At 42.4% G+C, this 22,178-nt stretch overlaps 1 protein-coding gene across 1 annotated transcript in view; it reads right to left on the reverse strand.

Annotated features, from left to right (window-relative positions):
• Window positions 1–22,178, reverse strand: part of ERICH6B (glutamate rich 6B) — a 329,007-nt gene that overhangs the window by 228,520 nt on the left and 78,309 nt on the right. Inside the window, exons 2-4 of the mRNA XM_069760223.1 lie at window positions 15,960–16,282; window positions 6,807–6,852; window positions 5,161–5,285 (exon numbers count right to left, since the gene is read on the reverse strand). Coding sequence (XP_069616324.1) covers window positions 5,161–5,285; window positions 6,807–6,852; window positions 15,960–16,242 — 454 coding nt within the window. The 5' untranslated portion in view covers window positions 16,243–16,282. The remainder of the gene's footprint in view (window positions 1–5,160; window positions 5,286–6,806; window positions 6,853–15,959; window positions 16,283–22,178) is intronic.

The following is a 22,178-nucleotide window of genomic DNA, read 5'->3' on the forward strand; positions in this document are numbered from 1 at the left end:
CTCAGGACTGGCACAGAAGCCCAGAGGCCAATATTAATCTCCCTTTTTTTCTGGGAGAATTTATAAAACCAAAAAAATATTTAAATAGGCTTTCTATGGCCCACTATTTGTGAGAGAGATGGCACGCTCAGGACTGGCACAGATGGCACGCTCACAACTGGCACACAAGCCCAGAGGCCAATATTAATCTCCCTTTTTTCAGGGAGAATTTCTAAAACCCAAAAAAAAAATAAAATAGGCTTTCTATGGCCCACTATTTGTGAGAGAGATGGGACGCTCAGGACTGGCACAGATGGCACGCTCAGGACTGGCACAGAAGCCCAGAGGCCAATATTAATCTCCCTTTTTTTCTGGGAGAATTTATAAAACCAAAAAAATATTTAAATAGGCTTTCTATGGCCCACTATTTGTGAGAGAGATGGCACGCTCAGGACTGGCACAGATGGCACGCTCACAACTGGCACACAAGCCCAGAGGCCAATATTAATCTCCCTTTTTTCAGGGAAAATTGATAAAACAAAAAAAAAAATTAAATAGGCTTTCTATGGCCCACTATTTGTGAGAGAGATGGCACGCTCAGGGCTGGCACAGATGGCACGCTCAGGACTGGCACACAAGCCCAGAGGCCAATATTAATCTCCCTTTTTTTCTGGGAGAATTTATAAAACCAAAAAAATATTTAAATAGGCTTTCTATGGCCCACTATTTGTGAGAGAGATGGCACGCTCAGGACTGGCACAGATGGCACGCTCACAACTGGCACACAAGCCCAGAGGCCAATATTAATCTCCCTTTTTTCAGGGAAAATTTATAAAACAAAAAAAAAAATTAAATAGGCTTTCTATGGCCCACTATTTGTGAGAGAGATGGCACGCTCAGGGCTGGCACAGATGGCACGCTCAGGACTGGCACACAAGCCCAGAGGCCAATATTAATCTCCCTTTTTTTCAGGGAGAATTTATAAAACCAAAAAAAAAAATAAATAGGCTTTCTATGGCCCACTATTTGTGAGAGAGATGGCACACTCAGGACTGGCACACAAGCCCAAAGGCCAATATTAATCTCCCACTGTATTTTTATCAGGGAGAATTTATACACCCCACAAAAAAAAATACAGAAAAATGAAAAGGCTTTCTATGGCCCACTATGTGAGAGAGATGGCACACACAGGGATGGCACTCTAGCAGAAATGCCAAATTGCCAATCTTAATCTCCCACCAAAAAAAACAAAAAAAAAAAAACAGGGAATGTCCTACAATTACTATCTCCCTGCCTGCAGTAATCTCAGCCAGGTATGGCAGGCAGCTACTATCTCCCTGCCTGCAGTAATCTCAGCCAGGTATGGCAGGCAGCAATAAGGAGTGGACTGATGCACAAATGAAATAAAAAGTGTGGACAAACAAAAAAGATAGCTGTGCAGAAAGGAAGGAACAAGAGGATTTGTGCTTTGAAAAAAGCAGTTGGTTTGCACAGCGGCGTACACACAGCAATGCAGCTATCAGGGAGCCTTCTAGGGCAGCCCAATGAGCTACAGCGCTGAGGGGAAAAAAAAAAAAAAAAAAACTTCCACTGTCCCTGCACACCGAGGGTGGTGTTGGACAGTGCAAATCGCTGCAGCACAAGCGGTTTTGTGGTTAATGGACCCTGCCTAACGCTATCCCTGCTTCTGACAAAGCGGCAGCAACCTCTCCCTAAGCTCAGATCAGCAGCAGTAAGATGGCGGTCGGCGGGAACGCCTCTTTATAGCCCCTGTGACGTCGCAGACAGCAAGCCAATCACTGCAATGCCCTTCTCTAAGATGGTGGGGACCAGGACCTATGTCATCACGCTGCCCACACTCTGCGTTTACCTTCATTGGCTGAGAAATGGCGCTTTTCGCGTCATTGAAACGCGACTTTGGCGCGAAAGTCGCGTACCGCATGGCCGACCCCGCACAGGGGTCGGATCGGGTTTCATGAAACCCCGACTTAGCCAAAAGTCGGCGACTTTTGAAAATGTTCGACCCGTTTCGCTCAACCCTAATTCTGACCCCACGGGGTGGGATTTTGCGTGGAGCCCCAGATCGAGGGAGATTATCAGTGGTCTTGTATGTCTTCCATTTTCTAATTATTGCTCCCACTGTTGATTTCTTCACTCCAAGCTGGTTGGCTATTGCAGATTCAGTCTTCCCAGCCTGGTGCAGGCCTACAATTTTGTTTCTGGTGTCCTTTGACAGCTCTTTGGTCTTCACCATAGTGGAGTTTGGAGTCAGACTGTTTGAGGCTGTGCACAGGTGTCTTTTTATACTGATAACAAGTTTAAACAGGTGCCATTACTACAGGTAATGAGTGGAGGAAAGAGGAGACTCTTAAAGAAGAAGTTACAGGTCTGTGAGAGCCAGAAATCTTGATTGTTTGTTTCTGACCAAATACTTATTTTCCACCATAATATGCAAATAAAATGATAAAAAAACAGACAATGTGATTTTCTGGATTTTTTTTTCTCAGTTTGTCTCCCATAGTTGAGGTCTACCTATGATGTAAATTACAGACGCCTCTCATCTTTTTAAGTGGTGGAACTTGCACTATTGCTGACTGACTAAATACTTTTTTGCCCCACTGTATATATATATATGGAATTGACCTTTGACCAGGTACTGCACATCCGCCCCCTACTGATTTGAATAGGTAGCGGATGTGCGCTATGAGGCTATATGGTAGATGAACCTGGGCTGTGTAGCTCTGTAACTGGTCTGTTATGGCTGCCGCTGACACTGAGAGCAGCTGATACCGCACCCCCACCAATCAGACATTGACATATACCAAAGATAGGCCATAAATATTAAAATAGTGGACAGCCTCTTTAATTGTCAGCTTAACAATTGCTACGCCTGATTAACTGTCCTATTAATTCCTCCCAAATCGTAATGTAATTCTTAAGGCTGCATACAGAGTAAAATTACAGTTTTTTTTCTGAAAGTTTGGTAAATTGTGGCAAAAACGAAGCAACGTAAAAAACCTCAAAGAGGATACAAAATGGGAATGTAGCCTTGAGCTGGAAGGCTCACAACATAGTAGTTGAAAACTTTGATTCATGAGAGGAACTTTCTCACGCTACAAGTGTTGATGTCAGTGAGCTGACTAGTGTTCATCAGCTTTGAATTCCGGTGACCTTTCTCATGTCAGCGGTACACACTGCAGGAGCGTTCTCATGCTCCTCTCTGTGTGCTCTCGCTGACTTGCTGAAGGGTCGCATCATGTCACCGTTCAACAAACCACCCAGATGTAGCAGATCTGGACTTCTACGTGTGACAGATATGGATTATCTTCTTGTTGGACAGGTGAGGAATATGGTTGTTTATTTTTTTTTATATTTTACAGTACTAAATGGGAAAAAGAGGGACGGGGAGTATTTATTTGAAATTGAGGAGTCTGTGTCTTTCTTTCAATTAAAGACTTTATTCTGACTGTGTAATTTTACAATTTGACTATGGGGTTAGTAATGGGGGCATCTTATAGACATCTCTACATTACTAACCCCTTGGCTTGATGTCAGCTGACAATACAAAGCTGACATTAACCCCAACCCTATTACCTTACCCCACCTGCCACCTCACGTTGGCAAATGGGAAGAGCGAGGCTAAGAGCCAGATTTGGCTTATCTTATGGATATGCCATTTCTGGGACGGCTGAGGGCTGATGTTCTTTGTCTGGGAGGGGGTCAGTACCCATGACCTTTTCCTAGCCTATTAATATCAGCCTGCTTCTGTCTACCTATCCTTTTCTGGTTATTAATTATAAGGGGACCCCACATCATTTTTTTGAGGGGGGGTCACTAATTTTAATAACCAGTAAAGGCTAAGTAGACAGCTGTGAGTATGAGCCCTAATACTTACTCTGTGTTGCTTGTTTCAAGGGTTATCCAGGCAAATAATGATAACATATTCTTAGGTTAAGTCATCAACATTGGATCAGTGATGATCCAGCTCTTGTCATATCCAGCAGTAAACGGTTGTGGATCTGTACAACACAGCTGATCTGTAGCATTTTGCAGCTGCCAATAAACAATTAATGGAGCTGTGCCATTTCGTGCCGTGCTGGGTGTCGGACCTCTATTGATCTGATATTGCTGACCTTACTTGGAGATAAGTATCAATGTCAAAGTGGTGGGAAACGTCTATAAAGATAAAGCATTAGGCATATACAATATGGAAAAAGACTGCAAAGTAATATCCAAGTATTTGGATATCTCAGTGAGCACCATTGTGTTAATTTTGACATCTATTTAACACTGAAGGCCTAGCTTAAAGAAGGGCAATAAACAATGGCTTTATTCATGTGCTGCATTATAGATGGTTATTTCACAAGTTCAATGCTGGTACAAAGATTTCATGTCCACATCATGTACAAATTGATGCCTCTCCTTGCAGGCTATCTGAGCGACATTTAGTAATTCAATATAGCAGTTATAACTTATTTCAACCAAATAGTAATTGGATGATGTACATAAAAATCTTGGTAGCCTCTGAACAAACAACTTATTTTTAACCAGTCAAAAACATTTCTATTATAGCACACAAAGTCTGAGATCCTTCTACATGGGCTGAAGATTGGCTAAAAGAAGGTTCCTAATCACATGGGCCTAAAAATTATTGACGGTCAACAGCGCACCTCCACGTGTAAAGAGGGATGGACTGCTGATAGTAATGACAGGAGGGAGAATTAACAACTGCTCATATGTTCCAGTCATTGCTAGGTGAAAATGGTTCTTCAAAAGGTTTTCCAACACATGGACCACCTCTTTTATTATATAGGAAATTAGGTAATCCCCTTTGTAAAATACAAATACCACACACTTACCTCCCACACCGGCGCCGCTCCAGCGATGTCGGCACGGTGTCTGCCGGAGTTATGTGACATTATTATGCCACGTGAGCCATATAGCCGATCAACAGTCTCTATTGGGCTGCTGTGCTCTCACTTCTTCATCCAAGGAACGTGGAAAAGCAGCAAGTCAATAGCAGCCATTGATTGGATGAATGGCTCATAGTGGCATAACAATGTCACGCGAACCCCAGCAGACAAAATGCCGATGCAGAAGGTGAACAGATTTTTTAAATTATTTTAGAAGGGTGACCAGAATGAAATAAAAAAGTGGTAAATATTAAAGATTTCTGCTCACCGTTTTTACTTATCGATGCTTCGACTTCATAATGACTAGTGCACTCCGTCTGGGTCTGTACATTTTTGCAAGGAATGTTTTTTATGTTTGTTATTTGCCTTTTCTCAAATTTTAAGTTTTCCATTCTATAAAAAAGTTACATAGCAATTAATAAAGAACATTTCCACATGAAACAACAATATATTGTATCAATACACATTAGTTGTCTGGTTCCATTGTTAAAATATCTGTTCAGTCATATCTGTTTTTTTTCCTCTTTATAAACTGGTGACATTTGGTTGGGTTCACACACAGAGTTTGGCTGGTTTCAAAAGTGAACTGGAAACATTTTTCATCTGTGTGGCAATTCTTACAATTCTTGTTGCATTTGTTTTTCCAATATGAAGAAAAGAATAAGGGAATCTGTCATCTGCTGAGAGCGTGAGCCAAGTGTCAGTGCTCTGTGCCCCGATCCTCTCGCATCAAAGAATCGAAGCACATGTGCAGAGGAGACAGAGAAATTAATTTCTCCATCTCCTCCATTGTCGGAATCCATGGGGATTGCACTGCAGTTGGGTGACATCCGAGTGCAGTGCGGTTTCATGCGCACCCGCAGACTGTATGGGTGCATGCATCGGGCATTAGAAAATAATCGCAGAAGTGTGCGTGAACCCCTACCTTGCTGGATGCTGCAGTTTTGATAAAATCACTATTTGTTTTGCTGCAGATCTACAAGTTCTCTGAATGCTGAGCTCTTTATAATCCCACCCACACCACTGATTGGCAACTTTCTTTGTGCACTATGCATAGGCAAAAAGCTGCCTATCAATGCAAAGGCGTGGCTGGACTACATAGCAGCAGGTATAAAAGTCCTCTAATAATAATCTCCTGCTGATAAAACTGTGGTTTTACAAAAACTACACTAAGCAGACCAGTTAGGCCGGGATCACACATACGCGAGATACGGCCGAGTCTCGCAGGTGAAAACCGAGCTCTGGCACCGACACTCTGGAGCGGAACCTGCAGCTCCATGTATTGCTGTGCGGCTGCACGCTCCACTCCGGAGTGCCAGCGCCAGAGCTGGGTTTTCACCTGCGAGACTCGGCGGTATCTCGCGTATGTGTGATCCCAGCCTCAGTGGCACATCAGTGGAATCGGGGTCTCTGTCTCTATATTATGTTGCTCTTAAATTAGTAACAAACACTTGGTGACAGATTCTCTTAAAGAGTAAAATGCAGGATCCAAGAATGACATCTGTATACTTGACGTAAAGTAGTACATGTCTTTGTTTTTTTGTAACAATGGGTCCTAATAAAAACAGTTAAATTGTGATATATACATAAAAATAAAAAAATACCACACATACCAAAAGAATGTGTGAAGGACCCCTAAATTCAGTTTTTTTCAGCAGTATAGAAGATTTTGATATCTTGTATTTCAGGTTTCTCGAAGCGGCTTATTCTGCATGTCTGGTTGTAATAAAAATGCAGACATATCAGAGCCCAGGCTGCATGCTAAGAAAATATGAAATTTACAGAATCTGTGTGACGAAGAAGAAGGAGACATAAGAAGGCTAGAAGTGTTGATAGAAACCATCAAATATACAATAGTGTTATATTCTGATCATTCCTCAAGTAAAATTAATTTCAAGAATGCAGTATACATACCTACACTGCTGTGGTCCAAATTCATTTTGTTTTTCATTTCTGTCACCTGTGCAAAAAATAACAAATAGAGATGATGGTAAAGTAGAAAGCATGCATGCTCTGACTATGAAGCGCTATAAGCAGAGAAACAAATCTCACACAGAGGGGAAATTCATCAAATCCTTTATGCTAGTTTTCTGGTATATACACATTGCTAATTTTCATTGCCACGTTTGCTATTTATATGTCAGTTCTGCCTCATTTCTAACAATTGGACAGGGCTTAGTGGAACAGGTGGTGAACAACATGGCCCTAAATAATGCATATATATAAACTGTGTATACACACATGCAAATAATACACACAATGGCATAAATAATTGTGTAGGACTACTCCATCATATGAGACAGTTTGAAAATGCGCCAAATTCATCACGAAGTATGTGACTGAAAATCCCCATTCTTGATTAATTGGCCCCTCATTATTAATTGGGTGAACTACCAGTCTGGTATGTATTGTATGCTATTGCTGGCTAATAGTCAACCACTCTTTTCTTTACAGTCTGGTCTTTGGGAACCTAACATATACCAATTAGAGTTGGACAGATCGATTTGCGGTCTATCAGTTAGGTCAGCAGTGTCTGGCTGATAGATGGGAGGCTTACGAATCTATTAACTCTGGTTTACTACTGTATTAAAAACCTGCCCTGGGAAACCCGGAATGTATTTGTGCATAACACACCAATGATGCCAGCCTAGCCTAGTCGAGAGCCTCCCATCCAGTCCAGAAACTACTGACCTAGCTGATGGACCGGAGTCCCACAAATTGATCCTCCCAACTCTAAAGGTATGTGCAGGCGATCCGGAAATTAGCAGCTCTGTGGACGCAGCATATGTTCGCTGCATCCAACGCCTATTGAACATAGGTGAATCCGCGTGTGTTCACTGAACCGTGCTGACTTACCACGTCCAATATATTGTATTGGTGAAATTTTGTCTTGTGTCTCCACAAGAAAAATTGACATGCTGCGTGTTCATTTCCGTGAGTGAGCAGGTGGATGCATAGTGGGCATGGAATTTCTTGAAATCACATCCACTATGCTGTAACAGCTGGATGCTGCGGGTTGGACACTGCACAAGTTCAACCCGCAGTGATTACTGATTGTCTGCACATACCCTGTGCGGGGGACACCGCGTCTAGGACTACAGCAGGACACACCAGCAAAACGAGTCCACTTTTGTGCTAACTTATTAACTGCGCAACATCAGACGCAGACCATGCTGTACCTTTTTTCAGTGTCACCATTTCCAAATAACTCACAACTAGTACGTAACTGATGAAGGTCCTGACATAGGACCGAAACGTTTTGGTACTACGATTAAAACTATTCTCACGAGCATTAAGTTGAGTGCCAGGTTCTTTTTTTCTAAGTTTCACATGGTGTGGGAACCTACCTGGGCACCATTCATTAGTAGTGCACACATCTCTACCTTCCACAGAAGATAACTAAGTGTGACACCATTCTAAAAACTGCACCCCTCAAGGTGCTCAAAACAACATTCAAGAAGTTTATTAACCCTTCAGGTGTTTCACAGGAATTTTTGGATTGTTTAAAAAATAAAATGAACATTTAACTTTTTTTCACAAAAAATTTACTTCAGCTTCAATTTGTTTTATTCTACCAAGGGTAACAGGAGAAAATGGACCCCAAAAGTTGTTGTTCAATTTGTCCTGAGTACGCCGATACCCCATATGTGGGGGTAAACCACTGTTTGGGCGCATGGCAGAGCTCGGAAGGGAAAGAGCGCCGTTTGACTTTTCAATGCAAAATCGACTGGAATTGAGATGGGACACCATGTCGCGTTTGGAGAGCCACTGATGTGCCTAAACATTGAAACCCCCACAAGTGACACAATTTTGGAAAGTAGACCCCCTAAGGAACTTATCTAGATGTGTTGTGAGAGCTTTGTACCCCCAAATGTTTCAATACAATTTATAAAGTAGAGCAGTGAAAATAAAAAGTTTTTTTTTTCACAAAAATTTTTTAGCCCCCAGTTTTGTATTTTCCCAAGGGTAACAGTAGAAATTGAACCCCAAAAGTTGTTGTCCAATTTGTTTTGAGTATGCTAATACCCGATATGTGGGGGGAACCATCGTTTGGGCGCATGGCAGAGTTCGGAAGGGAAGGAGCGCTGTTTGGAATGCAGACTTAGATGGAATAGTCTGCAGGTGTCACATTGCGTTTGCAGTGCCCCTAATGTACCTAATCAGTAGAAACCCCCCACAAGTGACCCCATATTGGAAACTAGACCTGCCATGGAACTTATCTACATGTGTTGTGAGAGCTTTGAACCTCCAAGTGTTTCACTACCGTTTATAACGCAGAGCAGTGAAAATAAAAATTATTTTTTTTTCGCAAAAATTATTATTTAGCCCCCAGTTTTGCATTTTCTCAAGGGTAACAGGAGAAAATGGACCTCGAAAGTTGTTGTCCAATTTGTCCTGAGTATGCTGATACCCCATATGTGGGGGGGAACCACCGTTTGGGCGCATGGCAGAGCTCGGAAGGGAAGGAGCGCCGTTCGGAATGCAGACTTAGATGGATTGGTCTGCAGGTGTCACATTGCATTTGCAGAGCCCCTGATATACCAAAACAGTAGAAACCCCCACAAGTGACCTCATGTTGGAAACTAGACCCCCCATGGAACTCATCTAAATGTGTTGTGAGAACTTTGAACCCCCAAGTGTTTCACTACAGTTTATAACGCAGAGCCGTGAAAATAAAAAATCATTTTTTTCCCACAAAAAGGTTTTTTTTAGCCCCCCCAAATTTTTATTTTCTCAAGGGTAACAAGAGAAACTGGACCCCAAAAGTTGTTGTCCAATTTGTCCTGAGTACGCTGATACACATGTTGGGGTAAACCCCTATTTGGGCAAACGGGAGAGCTCGGAAGGGAAGGAGCACTGTTTTTCAACTCAGAATTGGCTGGAATTGAGATCGAATGCCATGTCGCGTTTGGAGAGCCCCTGATGTGCCTAAACATTGGAAAGCCCCAATTCTAACTGAAACCCTAACCCAAACACACCCCTAACCTTAATCCCAACCGTAAATGTAATCCAAACCCTAACCCTAACTTTAGCCCCAACCCTAACCCTAAATTTAGCCCCAACCCTAACCCTAACTTTAGCCCCAACCATAACACTAGCTCCATCCCTAACCCTAGCCCCAACCCCAACTCTAGCCATAGCCCTAACCCTAGACCCAACCCTAGCCCTAACCCTAGCTCCAACCCTAATCCTAGCCCCAACCCTAACTCCAACCCTAACCCTAGCCCTAACCCTAATGGGAAAATGGAAATATATACATTTTTTTAATTTTTCCCTAACTAAGGGGGTGATGAAGGGGGGTTTGATTTACTTTCGTAGCGTTTTTTTAGCGGATTTTTATGATTCGCAGCTGTCACACACTAAAAGACGCTTTTTATTGCAAAAAATTGTTTTTGCGTTTCAACATTTTGAGAGCTATATTTTTCTATACTTTGGTCCACAGAGTCATGTGAGGGCTTGTTTTTTGTGGGACGAGTTGACGTTTTTATTGGTTCCATTTTTGGCATGTGACATTTTTTGATCACTTTTTATTCCGATTTTTGTGAGGCAGAATGACCAAAAACCAGCCATTCATGAATTTCTTTTTGAGGGGGCATTTATACCGTTCCGCATTTCGTAAAATTGATAAAGCAATTTTATTCTTCGGGTCAGTACGATTACAGCGATACCTCATTTATATAACTTTTTAATGTTTTGGCTCTTTTATACGATAAAAACTATTTTATATGTAAAATAATTATTTTGGCATCGCTTTACTCTGAGGACTATAACTTTTTTCTTTTTTCTTTGATGATGCTGTATCGTGGCTCGTTTTTTGCGGGAAAAGATGACGTTTTCAGCGGTACCATGGTTATTTATATCCGTATTTTTGATCGCGTGTTATTCCACTTTTTGTTTGGCGGTATGATAATAAAGCGTTGTTTTTTGACTCTTTTTTTTTACCGCATTCACTGAAGGGGTTAACTAGCAAGACAATTTTATAGGTGGGGTCATTACGGAGGCAGCGATACTAAATATGTGTACTTTTATTGTTTTTTTATTTAGATAAAGACATGTATTTATGGGAACAATATTTTTTTTTCTTTATTTAGGAATTTTTTTTTTTACACATCTGAATATTTTTTCTTACACTATAACATTGCCGCAGGGGGGCAACATGTTATAGTGTCAGATCGTGATCTGACACTTTGCACAGCACTGTGTCAGATCAGCGATCTGACATGCAGGGCTGCAGGCTTACCAGCGCTTGCTCTGAGCAGGCGCTGGTAAGCCACCTCCCTGCAGGACTCGGATGTAGCCCTGCGGCCATTTTGTATCCAGAGCCTGCAGGGAGAAGGAGGCAGGAGACCCTCACATTGCGTTGCTCCGAGGGTCTCAGGGAAGCGCGCAGGGAGCCCCCTCCCTGCGCGATGCTTCCCTATACCTCTGGAACACTGCGATCATGTTTGATCGCGGTGTTCCATGGGTTAATGTGCCAGGGGCGGTCTGTGACCGTTCCTGGCACATAGTGCCGGATGTCAGCTGCGATAGTCACCTGACACCCGGCCGCGATCGGCCGCGCTCCACCCGTGAGCGCAGCCAATCGCATATGACGTACTATCCCGTCGGTGGAGACAACATTTTAAAAACATCTTCATTTACTTAGTATCAAGTCATGTACAGAAATACATGCACTTTACACACCTTGACATGTTATCAACCGATGTGAAAGTCTCTTCATAGTTTCCCACATCGAATCTAAACCAATCTTCAGCTATTATTGTGTACAAGACAAAAGCCAGACTCATCACTGAAGATGATAGACCTCCATTCCAGCCTCTATTGTCTTTTTACTCTGCACCAAAATAGCCTTTGAGAGTCGTGGCCTGAGGTCAGTGGAACACCTTCAAGTGGGAATGTCCCATTCCCAGTATTATAATGTGGGGTGGCATAATGTATGTACACTGAAAGCTCACTTGGTGGTGGAACCAGTGGTACTGACTAGAGATGGGCGAATGTTTGGCCGAACAGTTAAAAAAAAGTTTGGGTTCAAGTACCAGAACAGTAACTGGACCTGAACCTGAACCCCATTCAGCTGAATGGGGGATCCGAAAATCCAGTGTTTGCCACGCTGTCATGTGCATGAAGGTGCGGCAAACATTGCTTCTGAATGGCAGAAAAATCATCACCGCCGGTCAGACAGGCTTGGTTCCCACGCTGAAAAAAGATCAGAGGTAAAAAGTTTACATCCAGTCACTGGGGTTGGCGATGGGACTGCTGTTTCCAACAGCCTACACCTGCTGGCGCTAATAACAGCGAGAACAAGCGGCAGCTGATGGGAGTATTCATCAGCGAGTGCCTGTGCTCTAAATAAATAATTAAATTAAAAAATTGGCATGGGTTCCCCTGTATTTTTGAAAACCAGAAAGGCAAAACTGATAGTTGGAGGCTGCAACCCTCAGCTGTCAGTGTTAGCAAGGTTATCAAGAAAGACAGCGCAACAAAGATTCAGTGTTCGGAGGGCTGAACCCAAACAGTAACATGGAATTTCCTGTGAGGTCCATGTTTGGTGTCCGCGCCTGAACAGTAGGTGTTCAGTAAGGCAGTCATTTTACTGAAGCCGAGTGCCGCCGAGATTTCAATATGCACACATGCGGCCTCCGGCGGCCAATTTCCTGAAGCCTCCAGTGGCCCACAGCTTCAGAAAGATGGCCGCAGGGAAACCTGGTGATGCACTTTGCTCACCGTGGACACTGGGCAGTGGCGCCACCACATTTCTGCTGCTGGCATCTTGAAGAAGGGACCCTGCTAAGGTGCACTCTGCACTGCCCAGCATTGCCACACCTCTGCCACTACCCCCGATAAGCTTGCCTTCGCACTATAAGACGCACCCCCCATTTTACTCCTAAATTTTTTGGGGAAAATGTGTGTCTTATAGTCCGAAAAATACAGTAGTTAGTAAAATGAGTCCACCTGTGTGCAATTTATTCTTAGTATAACTACAGTTGTTCTTTGAAGGCCTCAGAAGTTTGTTTGAGAACATTAGGTATCAAACAGCATCATGAAAACCAAGGAACACACCAGAGAAGAGTAAGGCAGGGTTAGGTTCTAAAAAAAAGCCCAAGCTCTGAACATTTCATGGAGCACTGTTCAATCCATCATCCAAAAATGGAAGGAATATGGCACAACTACAAACCTACCAGGACATGGCGATTCACCTAAACTGATATTCTAAGCAATGGGGGAACACTAATTAGAGAATCAGCCAAGAGGCTCATGGTCCCTCTGTAGGAGCTGCAGAGATCCACAGCTCAGGTGGAAGAATCTGTACACATGACAAGTATTAGTCATATGCTCCACAAAATTGGCCATATTGAAGGAGTAGTAAGAAGAAAGCAAGGCATGAGAAGCCCCTTTTGCCGTTTGCAAAAAGCCATGTAGGGGACACAGCTAGCCCTGGTCAGATGAAACCAAAGTAGAACTTTTTGGGCTAAACGTTATGTATTGCAGAAATTACAACTGCACATCTCCCTGAAAATATCATCCTCACAGTTGAACATGATGGTGGCAGCATCATGCTGTAGAGATGCTTTTCTTCAGCAGGGACAAGGAAGAAGGTCAGACTTTATGGGAAGATGGATAGATGGATGGAACTAGATACAGGGCAATCCTATAGGAAAACCCATCAGAGGCTGCAAAAGACTTGTGGATGAGGTGTAGGTTTAATGTCCAGCAGGACAATGACCCTAAGCATACTGCCAAAGCTAGAATGTAATGGATTATATCAACGCATATACATGTGTGTGATAGACCCCGTCAAAGTTTAGACCTTCATCCCATTACGAATATATAGTAAGGCTTGAAAATTCCTGTTCACAGATGCTCTCCATCCAATCTCACCTAGCTAGAACGAGTGTGCAAAGAAGAATTGGCAAAAATGTCAAACTCTAGATGTGCAAAGCTGGAAGAGACATACCTAAAAAAACTTGCAGCAGTAATTGCAGCGAAAGGTGGTCCTACACAGTGAATACAAATGCTCATCAAAATTTTCTGATTTTTTTTAATATTTAGAAAGCCATTTTTTAACATTCCACAAATACTTGCTATTTTGTGTTGGTATATCATATAAAATCCCAATAAAATACATTTAAGTTTCTGGGCGTGTAACAAAGTGGTCTATGCTGCTATGAAAGCAATTTTGTATCTAAAATAAAATATTTTTGGATAACAATAAATATACTGAATTTCGTCATAAAGCATTCATATGTGTATATCCTGCAGGTTTGGACATTACACAGAATTAGGAGAACAGGTCTATATTTGTAAAATCGAGTGGCCCCAGGCCAACTGACCTCTAACTATTTGCCAGCCCTCCCATGGGAAAACCTTTATTTTATCACTGCATAGTACATGAGGCACTAAGCAGTAAAATAATAGAAGAGGACTAGGTCACAGCTCTGCCTTCAGGCTCATGTCACATGAGTGTATTATGGAACTTGTTACAGTAGTTTGCTCAGTCACGCAATGTATGGGAAATTCTAGTTTCAGCTAAGCTTGCGCTATAAATTTTAGCTGAATAGCATTTTTGCCAATTATTGCAAAGTTGTTTGGGATATTTTTCAGTATCTTTTGTTAAAAATTGTGTCTGAAGTTTTACATCAAATTTAGTTTTGCTACTGATTTGTAAAAAAATAATGTATATGCAATTTGTTTTCAATTACATGAGTGTTTCAATATCTTTTATGCTGGTTGCTCAAGAGACATACACCACAATAATTGCAACTAAATGGAAAACAGTTCTCGTTCTTGCAAAAGCTTCAGTGTCAAACAACCAGTACAGTGTTAAAGCAGGAATGTTCAGTAAAACTCATGGCTCTATCTCAGTTTGGATAATATTAGTTATCCCCTGCTGATCAATAGCAATCTGACTGCTGGGTCACTCACTCACCCACAACAACATAATCCCATACATTTGAATGAACTTGCACTGCTTTTCCATGTACAGCGGATAGCCCTCAATGTTGCTATAGAAGGAAGAAGTCGAAGGAACTTTGGACTCTTCACTATGGTGATCATCCCTCATCAGTGATCCTAGGGGTCAGAGCCTCTCAAATTACAATGCCACGGCATAGCCTTGTAATATGCTAATGTATTATTCGATTTTAACACCCCATGGACATATATATGAAATACCCTTGAATATGTTTTGTTGTGAGCTCTTTATAATGACCCAGTGAAATCTCTGGCAGAGAATTCTCTACCGTGTGAACAAATAAAAGAACATGTTGAAATCCAATATGCTCGAGTTTTTTTCCTTTTATGCCAAGTTACTGTTAGAGAACCCCTAAACTGTCGGCTGACTACACTGAAGTCAGTGGCTTCAATTTAGCTTTTGTATATTTGAAGCTTAAAAAAAAAAAGCAATTACAGTGAAAGGTGTGATAGGGAAAACATAATTTTTGAGGGGGAGACATCCCTAAACTTCAATGACACTAAACAGTTTGCAATGTACAAAATATAATATGTAATACGATTCAAGGTTGGGTTCACATAAGTGTTTTCTTTCACTGCCAGTGGCTCAGTCGGGGCTTACTTCCAAACAAAAGAAAACACAATGGAACAAACATCAGCTCGCTGGGTTGACAGATTCCTAGAATAAGGTTGCGGGGCATGGAGACTTCAGGCTGGTTTCCCAAGTGAGTAACTGCAAAAGTAATAAAACATCACATTTATTGGTAGATTAACACATGAAAAAGAAAAATGGAAAAACCATAATAGTATAATGGCCGACGTGTTTCAAGCTACACTAGCTCTTAATCATGAAAATGGAATTTGGGCATATGCGGCGACAGGGCCATTGCCTATAATGATGCTGACGGAGTCACAATGTACTCTGCCATGCATCAATAGATGTATATGGTCAAAAATTATGTAAGGCAGAGCACAATTTGGCCGAGTCTGCATCATTATAGGACATTGCTTTGTGAGCATATACATACAAATCCCATTTTGCAGGAATTCGGGCACGAGTCCCGATGGAGTAACTGACCATAGGAGATAATACTATGTCTACCCAACCTAACACACCGTATCCTCCAATGTCTTCCAACGTTGTATTAGTTCCACATTCCACCAAGTCTTTCCCTTGTGTTTCAGAAGGTGATAGTCCTGTATTCTTTTTCAGTTCCTCTAGCTGCTGGTTCTTCCTGATGTATTCCTCTACCTTTTGTCTTTCACCATCAAAAGAGTCGTATTCCAGTTCTAATTTGGTGACATTTTCCACCGTTAGATTACTCAGCCGTGGTGCGTGTTCTTTCATTGATCCATTAGATCTGTTTGCCATTTGATTGCTCTTCTTTATGTTGCTCATGGTAGGAGTTCAGCAAAACTTTATATTGCCCATATCTATTCTGCAATAATAAAACAGTGAACACATTAATATTTAAGTCTGGATCTAAACAAAGAGAAACCTTGGCTAAACAACCATCATTCAAAACATATAATGACTGAAGATAAGACAAACCGTTCCTAGAAAACAAGTGCAAACACCTCTGCCAAAATCCATAAGTAATTTAGGAGAAAATAAATAGTAGTAGAAACAGTTGGCAACTAGAACTTTTATTCTCTTGGATAGATGCCAATTCTGATTATGGTACTTAATTGTCACAACATGCAGCCATCCCTCAAGAGGATATGAAGTTCGAGATTTCCAACATTTAGCAATAATAAAAATGGTTTCCTACTTTATAAGGTGATGGTATATCGTAGGATGTCTCTGTGACCCTCACTGACCCTGAAAATCAAAGGGCTACAGTGCTGGTGTAGTGTTGTACCCCCTTCCCTGTTTTTCTTTGCACATTGCCACCCAACAATCTGCTGTGAGGGGAACTGCAGTACCAAACCATTTGTGCCAATGATGCCATATGCACTCGTACCTATGCGGCCAGTGGTATGACAGTGCGGCTGTGCGAAGAAAATGTATTATTTGTTTCAAAATAGAGCGAACATTTTCATTGGAGGGGTACACCTCTGAAAGAGGACCAAAATTCAAAATATATGGGAAAGTAAACATTCACTAGAGTAAAATATGATTTTCTTCTCAGGTCGTTTGGAGATTTCACTGTTTAAAAAAGCACAACCTAATGGCAGAATAGAATAAAGGGTTTATTATAAGAATAAAGCTATATTATGTAGCCAATTGAGCTAGTGCAGAAATTGTATTATAGACAAGAAAGCAGTTATTTTATTTATTTATTTTTTAATTAGTATGTGCTACACTTTTTTTCTTTGCTTGATTGCTAAGATGAAGCTTTCAGATATCGAAAATGTTCTCGGAAATCTAAACTGCTTTGTGTTTTTATTGATCGTTATGTGAGACAAAGGAAATAAAATTCCTTATGTACAGAATATCACCATGACATAGTCTGTGATGGAAACAATGCTTTTAATAGACAGTACTGTCCCTATAACACCATGCCACATGGGCTGCTGATTCCAGAAACTCTTACGTCTGTTGTGGACAAAGATTTATTGGGAGCACATGTACTGAAACTACATAAAGGAACAGAAACCTGTGGTATAAATGTTGGCTTCTAATACTGCAAGAACATTACATATAGTACTTGCTATGGGAAATGTCATCGCTTTTTTACCTAATTTTTATAAATTATCTGTTATCTTAAAAGATTGGTCTGAAATAGAAATAAATTTTCATCCTAAATCTCTATTTTATGCCATAATCTATACTATTTTCTAATACACTTTAATTCAAAATTCCCTATTCTTCCCTAACTACACTATCTAACTGCTTTTCTTTTTTTATTTTCACTCTCTTTTTGATGACGCTTCATTGGAGAGACCCAGAGCATGCTGGCATCATCAAATGAAGCATCATCAGGAGGCAGAGGCTGCGGTCACTGCCACAGACCCTGCCCCACTCCCTGAAACTAAGCATCATCAAAGATGCTCCTTTCAGGGCCTGGGCCATTGCGCTCACTCGCCAGCCCAGATCAGCAGTAACAAGCCAACAAGTGTCAGTGCACGGTGTCTAAAGATCGATGACATAACTTGCGGAAGTCGTCGCTGGTCTCTACACGCTGAGTAATCTTAGAACACACACTTACAGTGCACCGTAATGCCTGCTCGTTACTACTAATCTGAGCCAGCGTGACAGCGTGCTGTATTTGTGTCTATTGCAGAGTGCACATCACGCAAGGACTAGTCTAGCTCCTGAAATGAGCGTAACTGATGACACTTTGTTTCAGGGAGGTGGCAGGGTCTGTGGCAGTGATGATAGCCTCTGCCTCCTGATGACATTTCGATTGAGTATACCAGTATGCACTGTGGCTTTAGTGATGTATTTCGGTTCTGGTGACATATTCATGAAGTGATGGTTGTTCTGATGATGTATTCATGTATTGATGATGATTTTATACACACCTAAAAAGACAGACACAGCCCGATCACATGTCAGACGGTGACCACAGTGACTCCATCTGCCTCATTACCAGTACCTGAACCCACACCCCATTCAGATAAATGGGGGGCCTAAACATCTGTTGTTTGCCATGCTATCATCTGCGTGACAGCGTGGCAAACACAGGCTCTGATCACTGGAAAGATCATCAGATAACATGTCTGATGATGATGATGTCAGAGTACAGCGTGAGGGGACATGAAAAAGTTCACCAAAGTTGATACCTGATCAACCCCGGTGACCTCACTTATGGCACCACTCAATGCATGAGAAAATGTTTACAATGTTTATGCCCATCAGGGGCCCTCGAAACACGATGCAATGCCCACAGACCATTCCATCAAAATTTGTCTTCCAAACCATCACTATTTCCTTTCTGAGCTGAGCCCTTATATTCTACCGAACAGTAATTTTCTGCCATATATGGGGTATCTGCGTACTCGGGAGAAATTGCTCAACAAATTTTGTGGTAAATTTTGTTGAGTTACCTTTGTGAAATAAAAAAAAAAGGTTCTAAAGTAAAATATTTGTGAAAAAAGTTAAATTTTCATTTTTTCCTTCCACATTGCTTCCGTTCCTATGAAGCACCTGAAGGGTTAATAAACTTCTTGAAAGTGGTTTTGAGCACCTTAATGGTGTCACTTTGGGATATTTTTAGCCATATAGACCCCTCAAAGTCACTTCAAATGTTATGTGGACCCCCCAAAAAATGGTTTTGTAAATGTTGTTGGAAAAATGAGAAATCGCTAGTCAACTTTTAAACCTTCTAACTTTCTAACTAAAAAAATTATGTTTCAAAAATTCTGCTCATGTAAAGTAAACATGTGGGAAATGTTATTTATTAACTATTTTGTGTGACATAACAATCTGATTCAAGGGCATAAAAATTAAAGTTTTATCGAAAAATGTTTAGCACTAGTGCAGCGCCCCAGAGTCCTGGTCGTTGCAGTAACGTCGCTCTGCCATTAAGGAGAGTGATGTTATGTCTGATTGCACTAAAGGAGTGCACCTGACCAGGTATCACAGTCACACATTACACTTCACACTCCGGCCACCAGGGGGAGAAAAAGGCACTATGTATTAGGCCACTCCTCACACTCTGGTAAAACTGGGGGTTGGATAAGAAGTTAGAACAGAACGCAGCCTGGGAGAGCTCCAGGGAGGAACTGTCAGGGGTGGGTTCCTGGCAGGTACCTAGCAGAAAGGACAGAACGTGACGGAGCCGCACCTGCACTACCCTGCGGCGGCATCCTAAGAAAGGACACAAAGCGAAGTATTTTGTGGAGAAGTGAGAAACGAGATCACAGTACAAGGCGATAGAACCAGTAGGAGAAGTGCCCCGAGAACGGCAACATCCTACTGAGGCGCGTAGCCGGTGGCTGGAATGCCGAGGAAGTAACTGACTCCAAGCATTACTTCAAACAGTGGCAGGACAGTTGATTATAGGTTGGCTGTCTACCTTAAATCACCTAAGCAGACATAGGGGGCAAACGTGGAGAGGGGCGTCTCTAGGGTCCCAGAATAGCTCCGAGCCTACCCGTCATACGGGTGTGTCCTAGCCAGATAAACTTGGGGGACGGAGAAGAGAAAGAACTGATATGAGAGTTGTGAGGACTATCCTGTGGTGCTGAGCAGGGAAGGACTACAATACACAGGCACTAGTTGGTAGGCAACGATTTCCACATTCACAGAGAAGAAAAAATATCTTTGGGGACCTATATCCTTAAAAAATTCACAGAAAAAAATCCCCTGTGTTGACTAGATAAAAATTAACTTTATTATTATTATATTAAAAACCAACAAAATAGGTGCACTCAACACAAACCATCACCATTACAGCAACATATCATAGAAAAGACCAGGGTGGTGCCTAGCCCTGTACTGCACCCTGCCTGCCAGCGGAGGTTGGCACCCTATAATCCTGCGCAATTGGCGCCCCCGCTCACCGTCGACTATCCCTCCTACCCCTATTGAACCCTAACAGGATGGATTAGGAACACATAAACAGTCATAACAAAACACAGTCGTTTGTATGATTGAAGCAAAGTTGGGGTCTAAAATGCTATCTACGACGACTATCCACTAACCTGTCCCTTGTTAGATGATTAAGGGTATAATATGTAATAAGGTGCTGTAGTGCTTGTCGTGGAGCGGGGGCGCCACTGTCGTACTATAATAGGGTGCCAACCTCCGCTGACAGGCAGGGGCAGAGTAGATAGAATTTTAGACCCCAACTTTGCTTCAATCATACAAACGACTGTGTTTTGTTATGACTGTTTATGTGTTCCTATCCCATCCTGTTAGGGTCCAATAGGGGTAGGAGGGATAGTCGACGGTGAGTGGGGGCGCCAATTGCGCAGGATTATAGGGTGCCAACCTCCGCTGGCAGGCAGGGTGCAGGTAGTGCAGTACAGGGCTAGGCACCACCCTGGTCTTTTCTATGATATATTGCTGTCATGGTGATCGTTTGTGTCGAGTGCACCTATTTTGTTGGTTTTTAATATAATAATAATAAAGGTAATTTTTATCTAGTCAACACAGGGGATTTTTTGCAACGATTTCCACCTGCAAACGGAACTCTGGATGTGCCTTCGGACCGGCCGGTCTCAGTCAGCCCTGTTAGCAGTGCTCTGGATTGCGGATCCCGAAGTCTTCAATAAAAAAGGTAAAGAGACTGCATCCCTGTGTCCTCGTTATTAACCGTGCCTTACATCATCACCACCTACACTACTGGGAAGCCCTGGAGAAGCACTTCACCTGTGGGAAGGTATACCATCTAGCTGCCATAACACCACCCCAGTGGACCCCAAGCAGCGTCGGTCATCCTGACTGAATACCACAGGTGGCATCACGAACCCTTGACAGACTTTCATCACCTTTCATTGGACGCCCCTTAGCAGGGTCACGGACCGGGTCCAGCCACCGTGACAAACCCAGGACAGAGACAGAGAGGACCGGTACCGAGTACCCCGTGGCCCTGTGTCTGGGGGCGCTCCACTATCATGAATCATTAAAAACAATTTCAAAATCAGTGGGATCTGTTGAAGTGTAACATAGTTACACATGTGGTCAAAATTGTTGGTACCCCTCGTTTAAGGACAGAAAAACACACAGTGGTCATAGAAATAACTTGTATCTGACAAGTAAGAATAAATAAAAGATCTATGAAAATGAACAAATGAAAGTCAGACATTGCTTTTCAACCATGCGTCTGTAGAATGCTAGCAGGTGCATAGGATGCAGTGACACACAGGAGGCAGAGAAAGGGTTAACAGGTTCTTTACATATCAACAGTAATGGTACAAGCAGGGGGGTAAAGGATGTGAACTTGAGGATGGGGGAAAGTCAAATGCATAAAAAAGTAACAGGTTAACTTTTCAGTCTCTATGTGCTGGAGAACGGTGGCTGGAAGATCCCTCGGCTGCGCCGCAGGCAGCTCAAGATGTCTCCAATCCGGTCCCGCAGAAGAGCGATGCACTGTCTCCTGGTGACGACGAATTCTCTGGGTCCTTTGGCACGTGATCTACTGATCCGGGCACATGGTGGGATAGAGATGATGGATCAGTTGCACAGTGGAAGAAGCGGAAAGTTCAGTAGACAAGGCCACAGTTGAAGCACACAGTCCAGTGGACACAGCCACAGGCACAGGCCGGTCCTTAGCAGGCACCTCAAGGATGGGACTAAGCAGTGCCTTCGCGGTGGTGAGTGGAGCCAAGGTATGTATGTATTTATCCAGGTCACTACCTGCTGCAGATGTCTCTCTGGGCTGGGGGTAGTATGTGTAGGCAGTATCGCTAGCCGGGGGATACAAGGACAGCTTGGTGGCATGG

The sequence above is a fragment of the Ranitomeya imitator genome, chromosome 3, assembly GCF_032444005.1.
Source record: "Ranitomeya imitator isolate aRanImi1 chromosome 3, aRanImi1.pri, whole genome shotgun sequence".
NCBI classification, from domain to species: domain Eukaryota; kingdom Metazoa; phylum Chordata; class Amphibia; order Anura; family Dendrobatidae; genus Ranitomeya; species Ranitomeya imitator.